The 21669-nt window shown below is 42.0% G+C and overlaps 1 protein-coding gene across 3 annotated transcripts in view; it reads left to right on the forward strand.

The window, feature by feature from the left end:
• Window positions 1-21669, forward strand: part of CEP44 (centrosomal protein 44) — a 302123-nt gene that overhangs the window by 22798 nt on the left and 257656 nt on the right. For all 3 annotated transcript variants that reach the window (XM_078677077.1, XM_078677079.1, XM_078677078.1), the window contains exon 3: window positions 806-953. In XM_078677077.1, the coding sequence (XP_078533203.1) occupies window positions 806-953 (148 nt within the window). The remainder of the gene's footprint in view (window positions 1-805; window positions 954-21669) is intronic.

Consider the following 21669-nt stretch of genomic DNA (forward strand, 5'->3'; position numbering starts at 1 on the left):
TCCCTCGTGTTTTCCAGTGTTTTTGATTTTCTGATGTCAATTTCCCTGAAATGTTGGTATCCTCATTTGTGTATTTCTATATATAAATATTTATTATTTAAATAACCTTTGTTTTTCATGTGTAAGTACTCGGTCTCTGATACGAACAGAATTAGCTAAAAACCAATGTACCTTCAGTCTGTTAGTTTACTATGAGAAATTCCAAATAACCATCCACTCTCTTAGTTAAATTTCTGCTCCCAAAACAATACCAGCTGCTCCTTGCTGGCTGGCTTGGAACATATATGCGTAGCCCCCACCTGGAATTTAGCTCTTGTCAATCTAAAGCAAATGGTGTTGCTTTTAGCCTTCATAGCCTACTATGAATCATCCAATTGAGCGTGAAAGAGGATTCTGCAGAGATTATTTCTAATCCATGAGCAGGCTTTGCATAGTGAGGAATTCATGTTTTACCACATCCTCTGGATAAGACTAAGGAATTAAGAATCATAATGGGTGCCAAATTGGTTGTATTACCTCCTCTTAATGTAGTTATCATTTCATCGTCCTCTTTAAGGTTTAATATATATGTACTTTAAATATATGAATAGTTTATCTGCAGCACACTAACACATCGTTTTTCAAATTACTCGAAGCCTAAATTCCCTACAATCTGCTTTTAAAATGTAAATGTTGAAAGACATTGATATTGCTGTTGCCAGTGATCTGTGTGCTTCACTGCTAGAAACGCAATTGCACCTCGACTAGTATTTTAATTGTTCCATGGTTTTAATCTAATGTTATTGTGTATTTTGTTTTCCAACAGCTTAATTAACGGTGATCCAGCAGCATCCTTGCCTATTATCAGTTATGCCTTCACATCTTACTCATCCAATATTGCAGAAATTCTGGTTGCTTCTGATGTAGAGCTTACCGCAAAAAGTGATCTGAGATTTATTGAAGCTGTTTATAAGGTAGTATACCTTGACAATCAAATGTTTTGTAAAGAGGCAAGGCCCTTTGCATTTATTCATTAAGTGCTTTTCTTGAATGCTCAGTTCACCCTATGAGCTCTTTCAGGAAAAATTATGTTTTAAAGTAGCAGAAAAAAATAATGTTATTTGTAGTTTCCCTTTGGAAGTATTACATGATGTGATCACATTATAACATACAATTTTTCTTTTAAACTGTTTCATTTTAGGGAGAGGTGTGGCGCCGCGGCCAGGGCGACTGACGCTGGAATCTGGGGATCAGGGTTCGATCCCCGGCTCCGGCGGCAGGTTAGCCCAGCACCATGTGACTCTGGGCAATAGCTTGCTTAATCTTCCCGACGGCCCCCAGCGCCTAGAGACCCTTACGGGTGATTGTGCGCTTTACAAATGTGGATTATTATTATTATTATTATTATTTTGAACAGATTGATTTATGATAAAATAGTAATAATGGGAGACCTCAGTCTTCATGTAGATGATGGTTCAGACAGCCATACTGCAGACTTTATTCAATATCTCGAGGGTCTTGGACTGTGTCAACTGATACAAGTCCGCAGTCCTATAAAAGATCTTACTTTGGATCCTATTTGGGATTCTTCTATGGGTGTCTGTATCATTGATGTAAAGTCATTAGCATGGTCAGACAGAGGCGCAACTAGAGCCAAATCTCAGGGGAGGAGGGGGGCTGAATCTTTAAGTAATAGGCAGAGTGGAGCTGCAGGTGCTCTTAGAAGGGGTGAAACAACAGCAAGGCCTCATTAACATGCATATGGTCTTTTAAAGACCTGTGAAGTCCTTGGGTGTGGCTGTGTGTGTGCCCGGGAAGCTGTCTCATCCCGGGCTGCCACACACGACTGGGGGGATGGGGCTGAAACCCTTTGAGCCAATGGGGGTTGCGCGCCTGTGGTCAGACCACTCTCTCACTTATTTTAGTTTACCCTTTAAGGGAAAGCCTTCTCGCGCCACAGCTATCCAACTCCTCGTAAATGAGCTTCCTTCAACATCGATATGATAACTGAGGTCCTCCTCGACCAGAGCAACAGGTTGTTTAAAGACTGTAATGCTGATAACATTTTATGCTCCCGGATGAACATGTGTAAGATCCTAAAGGAATTAATTCCAGTTAGGAAAACAATCCAGAGGACCCAGAAACCTTGTAATCTATGGTTTTCTTAATCCCTTAAAGCTCTTAAACTCAGTACGAGAAATGCTGAATGACAGTGGAGAAAGGGCAATTGAGCCGTAGATAAAACGATATGCAATGCGCAGAGGTTCTGGTATAATCTGACCTTTAAACAACCATTAAACAAGGTAAGGTTGATTTTTCTTGATGCGTCTCATTTGGTGAGTCATACCTTCAAAGTAATTTCTTCCCCTTCCAAACCGGTTTTCCGAAATAGTCACTATTCCACAATTCTAAGAATTTTGCAAATATCTGCTTCATTTATTCTTCATGTAAATATAGACAATTTACAACGGTATTAAGGTTAATCAACTTCCATTTGCCCTTTAATTTTCTGCTAATTTCAGAATACTGTAGAAAGTTTATGGTTGGACTTGAAGGTGTTACAGCCTTCAGGAACATTGGACCTTATTGATAAAGCTATGTCTGGCTTAAATTATACTCTTGCCATGTACAGGTGTCCCTGATGGTAAGCTTGAACAACTCCATCATTGAATTGTTCAATTTATGCATACAAACTGACACTGTGCCTAAACACAAGAAAACAAGGATATTGTCCTGTTTTTTAACAAAGCTACCGTGGAAAAAAATTACCTCCCAGCTACAGACCTATTATGCTCCTACCTGTTTTAACCAAAGTCCTGAAGTAAATTGTTGCTACCTAACTACCTACTTTTCTTGAAGACTATAACAGCCTTCACCAGTGACCGCAAGACGTCTGTCTGAGCCCCGGTATTGAACCTGCATTATTCTTGGCAATGGAAGAAACACGTTTGACAGAGAATGAAGAGGACACATCAGCCCAGATGGTACTGGATATGTCAGTCGCCTTTGCTATGGTCAACCACAATGTCCGAATATCATGCCTGGGTGAAGTAAGCATTCATGGCACTCTACTTGCTTAGCTGAGATCTCTTCCATCTAATCATATCTGGATGCTACCACTGGCTATGTTCTTCCTTAGGCAAGCTCTCATCTGCAGGCTGTATTGGAGTATGCACTTGAAGCCCCGCCCACTCTCAGCCCATATTTGTCATTGGCGTGTGTCCTTGTCCTTTATAAATGCTGGCTTCTGATTTGTAAATAGGCTTGTTAGTCCCTCCTTAGTCCCGCCTTGTCTTCATTTGTAACCTCCTATGCGGAATCCCCCCTTTTACATTTGTTGTTGCTCGGTAGACTTTAATTACAGCCCCCGAGCCCTATTTCGTTTAATGGCTTTTGCAGGCAGGACACGCTCTCTCTAAACAGCTGTATTACTTTTTTTTTATACATAACACGTCACATACAAAGGGGCCACACTCGAATCTCTTGGAAAATTTATTTATTACAAAGACAGCACTTGTAAAAACTGGAGCGCATTTATGATGTTGACACAGCCTTTGTCAACTATAAAGTGCATCGAGTGTTAGTCTCATTTAAATAATCTCCACAGATGTTGCCATTTCATGAACATGAAAGAGTTACTATTATGCTCCTGAATCTTTCTCGTTTAAAAAATCTCAGTGTTATCGTTTGGCATTCATTTGTTGAAAAATATTTTTTAAACGTTTTCTCTTCACTTCTTGCAGAATGCAAAACATAAAAAGCCATTTGCATCAATTCATTAATGGCATCTTCACGTAATCGTTAAAACCATCAGTGTTCTTAATTAACAAGTCTGTTTAAACGTTGGCTATCTTTCACAAATTAGTTTCCAGCATATCGGTAAGTATATAAATCATGTTCTCCCACCTAACTGCTGCCAACTATGCTTAAAGTCACAATGTGAAAACCTTCTTCAATTTCACAGTCCACGAAGTTACACAGCAGCGCTCACCTTGTTTTTGCTGTTCGGGCTGATGGAACTTGCATTTCGAATACATGCACTGTCAATTAGTGCTGAGGTCCCAAAGTTCCACTGCTCGGCATGTTCCTTTAGCTGTGCCCGGTTCCAAACACGTCCATAAATCAAATGAAAGGGCTCCCTGCAGAACTGGAGTCCCCACCAAGGGTTTCCTTTAGACTACCAGCGCTGAACTCGTGCTGTTACAAACATCCCGTCCATCCTAAGACCAAGGCTGTGCCAACAGCCGAAAAGTGTTCCAGTTGTAACAAGTGCTGTCTTTGTAATAAATTGATTTTACCAGAGATTCGAGTGCAGGCCTTTTCTAGATGGAGATATGGATGTCTTTAAATTTAATGAGGCATGTGTGGTATCACTGCTATCATGTACCACCGGCGATCTAGATTCACTCTAGCAATTCCACAAAAACCATATATATACTGGCGGTCGCCAGTAGGTAGTTCTAGTTAGGACCTACTTTCCATAGGAAATCCACAACATTCTATTTGGAATAACTTTGGCGTGGATGGACGAATCTTCGTGAATTTCTCCAAGAGAATGGCCTGCTCGGTTCCGCTCCTTCCCTGAAAGTTTGGGGTTGATTCGTCAAGTGGGGGCCAAGAAAAAAAGGGGGGGGGGTCCCAAAACGTGTTTTCCCCATGCAGTTTTCCATAGGAACCTTTAGCCAGGGCTACAGCACGAACGGCTGATCGGAATTACACCAAATTTGGCAGAGAGGTAGAGGTTGGTTCGCAGATTGTGCAAATCCGTTCAGTAGTTTCTGAGAAAATCATAGCGATATCTAGAGACAGAGTTCAACACGCGGACGGAGATCCGTTCAAATATGAGCGTGAGCTGCATGCTGATTGGCTGTGAACTGTCTGTCAACACTCGAAACCAGGAAGTGTTGGCGGCCATGTTGTGCCTCGGTAGAACCAAGTCACAAGAAAACAGTAAAACAAAGTTGCGAAATAAGGGAAGGGGGCAGGCTAGAAACATTCTGACCCTTTACACTTGCTCAGGGGGTAGTACATGGATGTTTAGGCTCTTTTTTTTTCTTTCAAAAAAGAAAAATCTCGGCGTACGGAAATATGTACAATTACGAGCAGGAGCTGCATGCTGATTGGTTGTCAATACTCCAAAACAGGAAATGTTGGCAGCCATCTTGGTTGTTGCGAGAGCCGAGTCACAAGAAAACAGTAAAACAAAGTTGGGAAATAAGTAAAGGGGGCAGGGTAGAAATATTCTGACCCTATAGTCTTGGTCAGGGGGTGGTACATAGATCTTTAGGCTCAATTTAAATTTTTTGTTAAATAAAAAATGGCGGGGTACTCGTGCAGTACTTGTACGCGGTGGAAAAGGAAAAGGTGAAAAAAAACAGAAGTCTGTTTTATTCATTAGGTCTCGGGGGGCAAATTCCGGGGGCAATTTTTAGAGCTCTATTTCCATGACAGTATGTAAAACGTTCCGTTTTCTTTTTTTCCTGCATCAGTTGTACTCTCTACGCATGCGCAGCCTTGTTTGCAAGTGCACTTTGTTTTCTTTTTCTTCAAATTTGCCGCTTTCTTTTCCAGGGTCATGTGTGTCATCCGGTGGTATACTTTTGTAATATTTTAATAAACATATTGTATGTATATTTATTTGAAATGTAGTGTCGAGGCACCAAACGTTGATTACATACTCCGTCCAACCGCCATTTTAGTAGTTTTCCTCCGTTATTTTTATTATACCTGTTACTTTCATTTTACCCTGCGCATATTTTCTCTGTGATCGATGAGATTTCGTGCCACAGATACCACAGTGTTTGTCCTTGGCCTCCGATCTTATCAGATTGGTCACACGTTTACCTAGAAACTAATTTAAAAGACGTAAGGCACAGGCATTACAACACGTGGTCAACAAAAAAACATTATTAAGATTATGCGTTTATCATGTATGGTAAATGCATACTAGTTGTAAAAGCATGTGTGGAAAAGCGATATGCGTGCTAATGGTTTTGTGGTGACGATCACGCGTGCTTATGAACCGGGTCTGGACGTGGTGGAGTCTAGGGTACCAGGCTGAGGGGCACGCAGCTGCACTCATACAATATAGAAGTAATATAGGATTTTTAAAACTTAAAAAAAAAAAGATTCCATAATTATCCTAGATTAGGTCTTCTGTTAGTATGTTCATTAAATACATAAATATATGTTTTTAAACAATTAAAAACATTTGCGTCTTTTTTGTACGGGGCGCTGTACATGACGTTACACGGAAGCTTTGATGCGACGTGTTACGTCAAAGGGTATTCGTAGCGTATGCTGAGCATAATTAGCAGTACAAACTATGGTGCGATCACTCTCTCACTGTCAGGGTGCGCTATGAGAATGGTTAGAAGTGGTCACTCATTGGAGATCCAATTCAGGTGTGTGGCTTATCCACAGTATCATAACGTTATTTTTTAACCTGGTTAAGTTTGAGGTTTGCATGAAATACTATGCTATAGGCTGATATGGATGTTTAGGGAGCGCTTATCTGCATGAAGCTTGGTTATTACCATTTACATATAGGTGTCTGAGGGAGGGAAAAGAAGTCTATGTGAATGGCGAGGATTGCACAATAGTACCAGATCACTCCTTAATTTGTAGACACATACAATTGCATGGCTCTTGTATACAAGATGTGCCTAATTTGGACTGAGTTTTGAAAGGTAGTCCGACACCTGCTATCATAACAACATTCAGTTTACTGGAAACGGGAGTTATTTACTTTGAAATAATGGAGATTGTTGTGCAATGTTAGCAGGCATCGCTTACATGATTACGGTAACTGAGCATGTGGTTTGATTAAAAAAAAAAGTTGTGTTAACTCCTCTGCATGGGAAGCTGGATGTTTCCATCTGGCTGTCAATGTCGACCTTGAAAGCAGAGTCAACCAAATGAGTCGTATAAGAGGGCTATTGTCTCAAAAAGAGGTCGCTATTATATCTGGTACAGAAACATTTGTCCTTCATGTAGCAAACACCTGCACAGAATGCATGATTTATTAAATACAGACGTGCTCTTGAATTTTGGGGAGTTAATTTAGAGTATCTTTAATGTGTCCTTGACTACGGGGTTACCTTACTTTTTTAAAGTTAGAAGCAGTGGCCTTGTGACTTCTGTTGAAAGTATATTTGGTGTCTTTTTTGGATTTTTTTCATTCGATTTTTTTTTTTCCAGCATCTTTGGTGGATTGCGCTTAATACTCGCATTAGTTGCCGGTGTGCTTTTATTAATTTGTTTACTTAAATATGGATGCGCGTTCTGCAGCAGAGGACAATATGTCCCGGCTGTTGATGGTTCGCAACCGAATGATTAGATATTTTGGAGCGCTGCCTTTGGCTACATTGAGTGCAGCTTATGGATTATGGTTTCAATTTTCCTTTTTTTTTTAAATGCGTTCAACCTGTGTTCCATTGCCTGAGCTGCGATTTCGACTGGGCCCTGGATTTGTGTCTCTGCAGTACAATGTCTCCCAACGCGGATTATGACCAGTTGATGAGCCCCTTAGTGGTTTATGACGTGCTCTGTTCTGGCTGCGGGATTATGGCCTCAGCAGCGACATATGGAATAATGGGACGTTTGAATGTTTTTGCAACGGCGCTTGAGTTCTTGGCACGCAGTTACATTGAAGATGACCCGATTTTTCCTCCGATGGTGATAGTCTCCGGTCATTGAGGAACATGTATGTTCATTCCCACTATTGAATTGGATGGCTGAAATGTTTTCAGATGAGAACAATGACTTCCTGTTGGAGGCTGTTGCTACATACTGCGCATACACGCTGTTGGATTAAGACTCTTTGATGTTTCTACGTATTTAATATTTAGCTTCTGATTTCTATCAAAGAGCGAATAACTTTTTTTTGGAAATGTGAACTTGACTCTGCTTTTTAGGCTTGTACTCTGCGTTCCTAATTCGCCCACGTTTATATCACATGCTTTGATCAAGAAAGGATGCCGTGGGGCTGAGCCTTACACTCACACCCTGTTAAGTTAGCATGGGTGTATTAGAAGCTTACACACAATTTTTGCTTTCCTGCTCTGCTTTGCACACGACACGTACTTGTGATATTGTTTAGAGAAGAAAGGCTCAGTATTTTGCTTTATATGAGAATAATTTGGTATGCTAGATTTGTAAACAGCCTCGCTAGTTGTGTGTGTATAGTGAGAGCATGGAACATCAAGGTTATATTGAAAACTGTGTCTGTTATTCAGAATGATCCTCGCACGTTTGAGCCATTGATTTGTAAACAGCCTCGCTAGTTGTGTGTGTATAGTGAGAGCATGGAACATCAAGGTTATATTGAAAACTGTGTCTGTTATTCAGAATGATCCTAGCACGTTTGAGCCACAATACATATGCAGCTGTGGCCACCTCTGATACTTGCGTGTTTCATAATGCATTGTGGAGGCACAGTTACACACAGTTGGAGAACATTCGTATCTTGACAGTTTGTGGAGCACTGAATGTGATCCACTACTGCTGAGTACCAGAGTTATGGGTCTGCATATGTAATCCTATGAGACTTTCTGTAGTTATAAACTAATCTACTAGGTAGGGAGGGTGAAATGTAGGTATATTTTAAATTTGTTTACCTTTAGCATTATAGGATGCTTTTTCCGTTTGTATTTTATTGAATAGTAACAATGCTGACAACCTTGTTTCTGATAATATGTTTGGTTGTATTTTCTAAGGCACTGTGCAGGAGATTATGGCATTAGAAATAAACATTACAAAGTTGCACGTGTCTTTATTTACATCTTGTTTTGGACTGGTGTAAGACTATATTGAAAGAGTGTTCTTGTTATCCACTTTACTTCATGTAATCTAAGTCGCATGTTCGGGGTTGACTAGTCATTGGTGTTTTTGCTCTAGGGCGAAGAACCAATGAGTCACTGTTTGCTAGTCTGGTAGGGGGTTTGTGTAGTAAGGTGGGTTTTGGTACACAGTAATTCACTGAGGTCCTAAGTCTTTATGCACAGTTCTGTGTATGAGCAGAATTTCTGGAACAGTAGTTACAACAAAGAGGCTCGATAAAGGGCTTGCACTTTGACTATGAATAGTTGATAATCACAGCTAATGAATGCAGCAATTAGATGTGTGTATGTGTGGATGATGTGTAGATTGAGTGGAAGATGAAAAATGTGAAAAATAAGAAAGGTTGGAGAGACGCAAACTACCCACTGCATTATCAGTGAAGTGGATCTTTGGATTTCCAGGTCATTACACAGATAGGGTGTTGGATTCCGCAGTGGGAGCAAGAGAAACTAGTACCACATCTAAGGAAGAAAGCTAGTGCATAAAGTACACACAGTTGGGCAGATTTACAAGGTCGGGGAAAAATTATTCAAAAGTGGCGCAAGGGCTTGTAAACCTGCCGCAGTGTGTAGTGAAAAGACGCAAGAAAGGACGAAAGTGTGCAAATTACCCACTGCTATTCACGGGTAGTAGTTACCAAGAAGGCTGAATAAAGTGCCTGACCTTTGAATTTGAATTAAAGAAGAATAATTGATAAGTTCAGGCAAGAATGGTAGCAAGTAGGTGTGTGTATTTGTGTTTGTTGTGTTGATTGAGTGAAAGATGACTAAGGTGAAAAACTAGAGAGGTTGCAGAGATGCAAACTTTCCATTTCTTTGTAAAGGAAGTGGGTATTTAGTTTTCCAGTGCATATATATATTCACTGAAAAAACCATAGGTTTCAGGCACGTTATAGTTAGGAATTAGCATTTAAAAAACCTTAGAAATTCACTGAACAAACCATAGGTTTCAGCCACGTTATAGTTAAGAATTAGCATTTAAAAAACCTTAGAAATTCACGGGTTTCACCCATGTTATAGTTAGCTGGACATTTCTCTCATACAAAACCATTGAAATTCCCCCGTTATAGTTAGTTCAGCTAACTATAACTCGCGCCCCCGCAATGCACTGCTGATGACGTCACATATTACATCACTCATCACATGGTCAGTGACATCACTGATGACATCACTGATGACATCATCCTTGTGAAAGAGTGGCAGACCTCCTCTCACCCTAATATAACATTTGATACACACATTCAAATATAGATACTAAAATTTTCAAAAAAATGGATATACCAATACCAATTATAACAACCTATTCAGTAATTCCAACATCTACATACACATCCACTCATCCACCAACAGTTATATATATTCACTTAAACACGTACTCACTCATCATGTGTACTCATACACCTATACATCCTGTTACACACCGATACTCATCCATACAGTTACTCACACACATAGTCACACATGCAAATAAACTATCAAACATCCATTTGTTTGCATATACAGCTATACACACACCACCATACTTACTTTTACAGAAACGTACACATACTTACTCTCTTAAACAATCAGTTGTAGAAACACATACTTATTTATACAGGAATTTTTTCAATCTGTCACTGTCATATATCCTTACTTATATACATCAATACTCACATATACTAGTTTAAAACATATGTACTTACTCATAAAGAGACTATTGAGGCAGTCATTCACTCACTAACACACCCATACACCCATTCATCCACCCGTACAGTCCTGCACACATGCGGTCTTCAAAACGCATACAAACAATGAGTCAGTCATTCATGCATCTGTGCCCTAAGTAATACCCGCCACCAAACCATACAGACACTCATTCTAATAATAAAAAAAACAACTAATAACCCATATAGACACTCGTCTAGCTACTCGCCAATCCATGCAGCCACTTATACACAAAGTGAGACACTGATACAGATATTTACATATTTAAACATTACTCGCTAATACATGTATTCATTAAGATACATTTAATAAGTCAGTTATACAATGAAATTTACGAAAAAACATCCATTTAAACACTTATTTACCCATTTATTCTTCTATAGACCTTTAGATATACATATATAAAAATATTTATTTTTCAGAAAGACACACATTCAGTGGTTGATGTCATCAGTGATGTCACTGACCATGTGATGAGTTATGTAATATGTGACGTCATCAGCAGTGCATTGCTGGCGCGCGAGTTATAGTTATCTGAACTAACTATAACGGGGGAATTTCAATGGTTTTATGTGAGAGAAATGTCCAGCTAACTAGAACATAGGTGTAACCTATGGTTTTTTCAGTGAATATATAATATATTCACTGAAAAAAAACAGGTTTCAGGTGCTTTCTTGTTAGGCTGACATTTCACTTGTACAAAACCATAGAAATTCAGCTGAACTAACATAACTCGTGCCCCCGCAACGCACTGCTGATGATGTCATATATTACATCACTCATGACCTTGCCAGTGACATCACTGATGACATCTCAAATGACATCACTGATGCATAACTGACTGTGTAAGTGAGTGATTATATATATATATCTCAGGGAATGTATGGGTGACTGACTAATCTGTGTGAATGTCTGTATCAGTAGATCAGTTGGTATGTAGGTGGCTGCATGGGTTGGTGAGTAGCTACATGGGTATCTCTATAGGTTATTGATTGGTTGCCTGCGTACATGTATGGGTGGCTGTGTGGGTGGGTGAGGGGGTGTGTGAGTCTCTGCATGGATGTGTGGGCTCGGTGATTCACTAGTTGTATGGGTTAATGACGGCATCTGCAAGAGGCTGTATGGGTGAGGGAGTGAGTGTATGACTTTGTTAAGTGAGCGGATGACTCTGTGGTATATGGGCGAGTAACTGCATATGTGTACAACAGTATATGTAAGTGTCAGAGTATATAAGTGACTGTATGTGAGATTGAGTGTTTGGGAGAACACTGGTATGGATGAGTGTGCTTGTGTCCAAAAGAGTAAGTATGTGTTAGTATCTGTATGAATAAGTGAGGTGGTGTGTGTGTATAATTATATAAGTGAGAAAATGGCAGTGTGATTTGACTCTTTGGGTCAGTGAACAGGTGTGTGAATAACTATGAGTGAGTGGCAGTGTGTGAGTGTCTATATAGGTGTATGAGTGCTTAGATCAGTGGCTGTATTGATGAGTGACACTTTGTATGAGTGACTATGGTTGAGTGAGTGCATGTGTGTGTAGACCTATTAATCAGTGAGTGGGTATTGGTGTGTCTATGGGTTTGAGAATGGTAGTCTGTATTTTAGAGTAGGTGTATGAAAGGTTATATTAGGGTGTGAGGAGGTGCATCAGAGTTTAAGTTAATGATGTCATCACTGATGTCATTTGAGATGTCCTCTGTGATGTCACTGACCAGGTCATGAGTAATGTTATATGTGACGTCATCAGCAGTGCATTGCGGGGGTGCGAGCTATAGTTAACTATAACGGCTGAATTTCTATGGTTTTGTACGAGTGAAATGCCAGCCTAACTATAACGTCCCTGAAACCTGTAGGTTTTTTTGTGAGTTTCTAATTATTTTTAAATGCTAATTTCTGACTATAACATCCCTGTAAAGAGGCAAGAGAAGTGCAGAAAGAGGAAGAAAGGTTCAGAAAGAGGCAAGAGGTGTAGAAAGAGGCGAGGGAGGTGCAGAAAGATGCAAGAGAGGTGCAGAAAGAGGCGAGAGGTGCAGAAAGAGGCGAGAGGTGCAGAAAGAGGCGAGAGGTGCAGAAAGAGGCATGAGAGTTGCAGAAAGAGGCATGAGAGTTGCAGAAAGAGGCAAGAGAAGTGCATAAGGGTGCAGAAAGAGGCAAGATACTTGAAAAAAGAGGAAGGAAGGTGCAGAAAGAGGAAGAAAGGCGCAGAAAGAAGAAAGAGGTGCAGAAAGAGGCAACTGAGGTACAGAAAGGTATGAGAAGTGTAGAAAGGAATAACGGTGCAGAAAAAGGACCAGGCATAGAAAGAGGAAGAAATAAGCAAGAGACTTGTAGAAAGAAGCAAGAAAGGTGCAGAAAGAAGCGAGCGAGGTACAGAAAGAAGCAAGCGAGGTGCAGAAAGAAGCGAGCGAGGTGCAGTAAGAAGCAAGAGGGGTGCGGAAAAGAAGCAAGAGAGATGCAGAAAGAGGAATAAAGGTGCAGAAAGAGGCAAGAAAGGAGCAGAAAGAAGCAAGAGAAGTGATTAAAGAAGCAAGAGGTGCAGAGAGAGGAAGACCGGTGCAGAGAGAGGAAGACCGGTGCAGAGAGAGGAAGACCGGTGCAGAGAGAGGAAGACCGGTGCAGAGAGAGGAAGACCGGTGCAGAGAGAGGAAGACCGGTGCAGAGAGAGGAAGACCGGTGCAGAGAGAGGAAGACCGGTGCAGAGAGAGGAAGACAGGTGCAGAAAGAGGAAGACAGGTGCAGAAAGAGGCAAGAAAAGTGCAGAAAAAGGCAAGAGGTGAGAAAAAGGCAAGAAAAATACAGAAAGAGGTAAGAGGTGCAGATGAAAGAAGCAAGAGAGGTGCAGAAAAAAAGGAGGTGCAAATAGAGGAAGAGATGTACAGAAAGAGGAATAATGGTGCAGGAAGAAGCAAGAGAGGTTTGTGCACCATTAGTACCAATTTAACACCCACATTTAGCAATAAGTAACATGTGAGTATGCCAGCTTTGCAAAGGGCCTTCCACCACGCTGTATAACGTCGCTGCATTTTTTGGTAACTTTGAACCTCTGTGAGCTAGAAACAAGTTTCTTTTGTTCAAATCTGCAGATTACGCGGTAGATGATGGATTATGTGGCAAATGCGGAAAATGTATAATTTTGTGAAAATCGGTGTGACCGAGCAGTCGCATAATTCCAGTGGCCCTGCTCATACCTCTAACTAGGTCCAGAAGTGCTCCTCTGTGCTTGCTTCTTTTTTTTGTCTCATTGAGTTTATAGTTTAGCTTCTATGGAAACGAGGAAGACTTAACCTGAGGTTACCACTCACAACACAGACTACCATACCACATAATTACACTCCATGAAACGTAATCCCACTCCACATAATTCCTATACACTAAATACTGCACTGTTTCTATCCAAATAATTTCACTGCACAACATACCACATAAGTCCACTACACACAACGTATATCCACTCCACTAAACATTAGTAAAACAAGTTTTACATTTACAGTGCCAATAGCTCTAACTCGCTCAAATGCCAGACCTATTGCATTGCAAATGCTTGTTTAACTAGTAATCGCGTTTGCAGAGTGGTAGAGAAAGAGGGCCCGCGCCTCCAACCAGTGCTCAGGAATTCTGCTGCGTATGACTTACAGGAGGGCTACTTGGCCCTCAAAGTCCCTCAGGAGTAAAGTGGACCTCATCCCCCAATCAGTTTGTGCCAGGAGGCGCGTTTGCAGAGTGGTGGAGAAAGGGGGTGTAGCCTCCGAAGACCTCCTAGCAATCCCAATGTGTGGGACTTACTGGCAGTAAGAGGAGGGGTAGTTGGCCCCCAAGGGCGTCCTTGAGGCCCAACTACCTTCATTGAGTCCCACACAACAGGATTGCTTAGTTCTTATATCAGGTCATGCCCCCTTTGCAAACACGCTTCCTGGATCGCTCTGGGTTGGGGGATAAAGTCTCCGTCGCTACCGATGGTCCGTGGGTGCCAACTACCCTTCCTGTTCCCTCCACTAAGCTCCACAAAGTTGAATTGCTGAGAAGTGGTAGCAGGACACACACCCTTTCTCTACCACTCTGCGCACAATCCTCCTGGCATCCTCTTGGTTGGGGGATGAAGTCCCCTTGCCTCTTGAGGGTCGCTGGGGGCCAACTAGCCCTCCTATTGCCTCCAGTAAGTCCCACACAGCTGGATTGCTGAGAGATAGTCAGAGGCCATGCCCCCTTTTTACACCACTCTGCAAACGCGCAGCTCTTTGTGTACTGCTGCTTGGGCGATGAAGTCCACTTAAGTCCTGAGGGCCTTAGGACACAAGGGGACATCATTGCCCCACCACCAGTGAGCCTAGAGGCACGTTTGCAGAGTGGTTTAAAAAGGGGCGTGGCCTCCAACCACTTCTCAGCAATCCCACTCTGTGGGGCTTACTGGAGGTATCTTGTGGGCTAGTTGGCACCCTCGGTAGCGACGGGGACTTTATCCCCCAACCCAGAGCATGCCAGGAGGCGCGTTTGCAGAGTAGGACAGAGAGGGGATGGCAAGTTTCCCACTTCGTTTTTTTTTCTATGTTAGGAAAGGGGCTGTGTGGCCCCCTTTCCCTTGATCCTTTTTGGACCCTGGGGAACCCATCCCCCAGAGTCTGACACAATTTGTTTTTAATCCAAAAAAGGAGAGGTTCCGCGTGGCCCCCCTCCTGAGGCCGATTTTGGCCCCGGTGAACCCATTCCGTGGGCATCTGTCATTTAAGGAAAAAAATTCAAAAAAGGGAGAGGGGCCCCCTTTTTTTCCGGCCCGCTTGACGAATCACACTGACAATTTCAACACAGCAACTGACCTGACCACCCCCTTAGTCTTGAAAATTTCACGAAGATTTGTCAAATGGCGCCAAAGATATTGGCAAATCAAAAAAAGCTTTTCCTATGGAAAATAGGTCCTAACTACAACTACCCATTGGCGACTGCCAGTTGGTCATATAGTTATAGATATATAGAATAAGATAGAGATATTTAGATAGATAGATAGAGATATAGAGCGATAGATGGAAATAGTTAGAGATAGATAGAGATAGATAGTGATAGAGAGATAGATAGAAATAGGTAGAGATAGATAGAGATATAGAGATAGATGGATAGAGATAGATAGATCGAGGTAGAGAGATAGATGGAGATAGATAGCTTGATAGATCAGAGATAGACGGATAGAGAGAATGATAGATATATAGAGATAGATATAGATGGCTATAGAGATAGATATGTTTCATCCTTCTTTGTGTGTGTGTGTGTGTGTGTGTGTGTGTGTGTGTGTGTATATATATATATATATATATATATATATATATATATATATATATATATATATTCACTGAAAAAAACATAGGTTTCACACCAGTTATAGTTAGCTGGAAATTTTACTCGCATTAAACCATTGAAATTCCCACGTTATAGTTAGTTGGACTCACTATAACTTGCGCGTGCAATGCACTGCTGATGACGTCACATATTACATCACTCATGACATGGTCGGTGACATCACTCATGACATCACTGATGACACCATCCAGTGAATGTGTGTCTTTATGAAAAATAAATGTTTTATATATGTATATGTATATGTAAAAAATTGATTGAAGAATAAATGTTTGAATAAGTGTTTACAGGGATGTTTTTTTTTTTAATTGATTGGTTAACTGGCTTATTAAGTGTATCTTAGTGAATACATATATTAGTGAGTAATGTTTAAATATTTAAATATATGTATTAGTGTTTCACTTTGTGTATAAGTGGTTGCATAGGTTGGTGAGTAGCTACATGTGTATGTATATGGGTTATTAGATATTTATTTTTGTAGTATCAGTATGAGTGTCTGTATGGTTTGGTGGGGGTATCACTTAGCACATAGATGCATGAATCACTGACTCTCTGTATGTGTTTTGAAGACAGCATATGTGCAGGACTGTATGGGTGAATGAGTGTGTATATGTGTGTGTTATTGAGTGAATGACTGTCTCACTAGTGTCTTTATCAGTAACTACATATGTTTTAATCTAGTATATGTGAATATTGTTGTATATAAGTGAGTATATGTGAGAGTAAGAGATTGTAGGAGTTCCTGTTTAAATAAGTATGTGTTTCTATAAGTGATTGTTTAAGAGAGTAAATATGTGTAAGTTTCCTTAGAAGTAAGGTGGTAGTGTATGTATAGCTGTATATGCAAATAAATGGATGTTCAATAGTTTATTTGCATGTGTGAGTATGTGTGTGAGTAACTTTTGGATGACTGTCGTTGTGTAACAGGATATATAGGTGTATCACTACATATGATGAGTGAGTATATGTATGAGTGACTATATAGAACTGTTGGTGGATGTGTATATACATGGTGGAATTACTGAATTGGTTGTTGTAACTGGTATGGGTATCTCAATTTTTTTGAAAATTTTAGTTTCTATTTTTGAATATGTGTTTCAAAGGTTACATTACAGTGAAAGAGAGGTCTGTCACTCTGTCACAAGGATGGTGTCATCAGTGATGTCATGAGTGATGTCCGGAGGCGCGTACCGATGCGCTTACCGGTAAGCGCAGTCTTGCCGCACCCCGGTTCGCGTACCGGTGAGCGTCCCGTTAGCGCTATTGCCGTGAACGAAAACAACATCGTGCCGTATTGCGTAGCCGCGACGCCGTGCGTCATAAGATGCGTATCGCGTAGCCGTGAGATGCGTCTTATGACGCACGGCGTAAGCGCACCCGGAAGCGCCCGAGCGCATACGATCACGCAACGTAAGCGCCCCGACGCGGTTACGGTACGCGCCCCAGGGCGCGTAGCGTAAGCGCGTCAAGCCATGTGACTTTAAAATAACACTTTTCATTGGTTAAGAACATTTTTTTCCCAAACATTGAGAAACCCACCCATTTCTCTCACTATTGCTTTGTACTTGGAGAGAGCAAGAGGTGTTCTGTGCATTATCTGCTTCTCAAAGTTTCCTGATCTACAGCAATGGCTGCAAGGGAGTCATCCAGCAGTGATTCTGATGGTTTTTTGCATGAGGACCCTCCTCACCACAAAACAAAGGACCACTTCATTTGGAAATCTTTTGACATCCCTGAAGGGAAAAAAAAAGGTTAATGCTGCTAAGGTAACCTGCAAGATATGTGGCACTATTTTATCCAGAGGCAATCCTAATAGGAAATATAGTTTTGGAAATGCCACTTTAATTAGGCATGTCCAGAGAATACACCCAAATAACTATGCCAGGGAGAGTGTCAGGGACCTGGCACGGAATTTACCAAGAGATGGCAGCAGCACCTCCACTGGTGGAGCAACACCTTCAGGAACACCACGTGGAAGAATGGTCCCTAACGTGCAGCAGGTCTTTGCAGGCATAAAATGTCTATGCGTGGACTGTGATGAACTGCTCTGTTATGGGGAGCAGAGCGTTGAACTCATTGCTAGTAAGAGACAGGAACACCGCTGCCCTCCCCGTTCCTAATTTTTCACAATTTTTTGCTCCTGTTGAGCAGTTTTGGAATCCCTGTTTTTGTTTTTCCCCTGAAAAAAATCGAAAAAAAATGTAAAATCGTTATAAAAAAGTATAAAAAAATATAAATCAACAAAAAGAATAAAAAAACAGTTCTTTTCAGAACTACCTACAATTTATAAAAAAATGCTAAATTTTTTTTAAACTCTGTCATTCTTATTTCTCCAGAGTACCCTCCCCGGTGCGCGTACTGGGCGCTCCCCCCCACATCAAACCTAGCGGGCCAGGGGGGGTCTACCCTGCCCTTTTTTGGTCATTTCCCCCTTTGTTTTTGCCACCTCCTGTGTCTCGATCCTACCGAGACACAAGATGGCGGCCGCTCCGGACTGTTTGGAATGTTAACAGACACCGAGAGCCAATCAGCTTTCCGCTCGCGAACTCGCATAGCGCGCTGGAGCGCGCCCCGGTGCGCGTACCGGGGCGTGCATATAGATATAAATATTTTTGGGAACCTAAATTACTCAAAATCCACTGGAGCACATATCTTGAGACATAGCAAAGGCACATCGGGCTACCAGTCCCTACAATTTTGCCAAGTTTGGTGGAAATCCATTCAGCCGTTCGGGCTAAAAGTCAGTCCAACCGCTCTATGGAAATTAACATGGGGAAAACACGTATTGGGATCCCCCTTTTATCTTGGCCCGCTTGACAAATCCCCCCCAAACTTGGATACTACTATTCTCAAAACCATAGACGCACCAATACCGGTTAGTACAGACCCACTCACTGATTCTCAGGTCTACACACACATCCACTCACTCACCGATATAGCGACTCATACACGCAGTCACTCACCAATACTGCCACTGATATATGCACTCATACACCTATACAGATACTCACACACCATCACTCACCCATAGTTACTCACACACCTAGTCAGTAACCCAAAGACTCCATCACAGTGCCATTAACTCACCAATACAGTTATACACACACCACCTCCCGTTTTCATATAGATACTAACACATACTTACTCTTTTATACAATCACTGACACAAGTACACACTCATCGATACAGCCACTCTCACATATAGTATGTTATATACTCCAACACTCGCATATACTGCCTTTCACATATGTAGTTGCTCACACAAACCACTGAGATGTCATTCCCTCACCAACACAGCTATCTGCACACCTACCCATAGAGCCCCTCGCAGAAGCACTCATGAACCCATATATCCACTGAATCACCCCCTCACACATCCATGCAGGAAGTTACACCCCCCACCCACCCAGGCTCTCAGGCACCCATACAGCTACTCAGACAACCAATCATTAACCCACATACTCACACACCCATACAACCTCTCAGAAACACACTCACTCGTCCATACTACCACTGACACAACCACTCACACACCTACAGACCTAGTCAGAATTCACTCACTCACCCATACAATCCCTTATACTGTCACTCGCACACACCCAGTCACACACTGATACAGACAGTTGCACACCCACTCAGATTACACATGTTAGAGAAAGTATCACTCAGTAGTAGTACAACTAGTATACTAATCTATTTTTTGTAGTAGGTTAGTATATATGTTTAACACCCACAAACTCTTGAAAACTCTTACGCTCACTTAATGATGCCATCAGCGTTGTCATCTTTTAAATTTATCTTGTTACATTTGCTGCGCCTCAAAGACAGAGGTCAAATGACAAATTGCTGCTTTTACCACATGGATTGGTGTTTGCGAATTGCTCTCGCTTTGCAGTCAGAAAAAGAAAAGTAAACTGAATTATACGACAATCGTACAGGGGTAGAGGGAGAGTGAAAGGAAAGAGTGTCATTTTTTTGTAACACACAACAACATGTAAATACCTGTAAATTAACTGTACACATTCAGCAATCATGAAAGTAAAAGTGAAGCACATTATGGTAATATTGGAGTGTGAAGGAAACAGGTTTTAATAGGATCAAAACAGATCATATCAAGACACTTTACTCGGGGATGCGCAAATGATAAATATTCACTGAAACCCCGATTGCTACTCTTTATCTTTTGTGCATTATATAGTTTTATTTATAAAACTGTGTCTGTAGTAAGCTGGGTTTCTGTTGCAGCGACCCCCCTACCCTCACACACACTTTTTGCCAGATTTCTGATGCACTTTGACTTGATGTGACCTGGGTCCCTGCCTATCTGGTTCCCAGGGCCTGTGTTCTTTCCGAAAACTGTACATTGGTGCCCCCAGTTGGCACTTCTCTGGCCACATGCAAGTCCTTTGTAAAAGGTACCATGGGTACCAAAGGCACTGTGACCAGGGAAGACCTCAAATGGCTACAGCACATATTGTGCCACCCTTAGCGGTCTTGTACTTTAACACACACAATGCCATTGCAGGCTGCGTGGTTAGGTGCAGAGAAAAGTGAATAGTCGACATGGCACACCCACTGCCTATGGTATAGGTAAGACACCCCTCTAGCAGGGTGCACTATACCACTGGTGAGGATACAGTTCTGTGAGCACTGTACTCCTACAGTGTCTAAGTCCATTCTTAGACATTGTAAGTGCAGTAAAGCCATAAAAGAGTATATGGTCTGGGAGCTTGTCATTATGAACTCCCCAGCATCATAATGGGTTTACTGAATTATGGGAAGTTTGGTATCAAACTTCACAGCATAATGAACCCACACTGATGTCGGTGTGGGATTTATTATATAGTGCTCTCCTAGGGCATCTTAGAGATGCCCCCTTAAAAATGAGCAGCCTCTGTTGGGTTCCATGACTGGTAAACACCAGCCTGCCATTACGAGACATAATTCTGGACACCTGGGGTGGGAGCCTTTGCTCCCTGAGCACAGAAACAAAGCCTTTCCTGGTCAGAGGTATTCACACCTCCCCAGGTCCGAAAGAGCCATCTGTGGCATGGAAGCTTTAACTCGACCCCTAGCTTCTACTATCAGAAGTAGGCCCCCTTCATGGCTCAACCCCTTTTCCGCGGGAAGACAGGCAGGAAAACTTAGAGTAGCCCAAGAGGTGTGCCTACTTCTACCAAACCCACCCCTCGGGTGGGGGAGGCGAGGTGAAGCTCACTCTTCAGGGCCTGCCATCTTGCAGATGGCAGACACTCTCCAATCGGGATTAAGGATTGTGCCCACTCCCCCATGTGGGGTGAGCACAACAAGGGTGTAGTCACCCTAAGGTTAGTAGCCCATTGGATACTGACCTCCAGACCCCTAAAACACCGGCTAAACACAGTATTTAGGGGGCAGCCCTCAACCAAGAAGGCAGATTCCCACAACCTATGAAGAACAAGGATGAAAGAAGACACCCAGCATGGGAGACTGCAGAGAAGAATTGACTTGGCCCCAGCCCTATCGGCCTGTCTGCAGTTTCCAGAGATCCTGCGCCAAAAGTCGCCTTGTCCTGCAGCCAGCAATCTCCAAAACCCTGGGGGGAACACCCAAGACATCTGAGCCTGCTGAGGACAAAGAAACCCAATGTCTGGAACCACCACTGCACCTGATTCCTTCGGCCCAAACCGAGAGGCCCATCGGTTTCAGCGAAGTACCTAGGTCCCCGAGTCCTCCAACTTACCTGCCCAGCTGTTGGTTCCTCCTGGAAGACTTCCTGGACCAAGCCTGCGGCTAAAAACCAAAACTGGCAATCCCCATTGAA

Source organism: Lissotriton helveticus, chromosome 2_1 (assembly GCF_964261635.1).
Source record: "Lissotriton helveticus chromosome 2_1, aLisHel1.1, whole genome shotgun sequence".
In the NCBI taxonomy this organism is placed as follows: domain Eukaryota; kingdom Metazoa; phylum Chordata; class Amphibia; order Caudata; family Salamandridae; genus Lissotriton; species Lissotriton helveticus.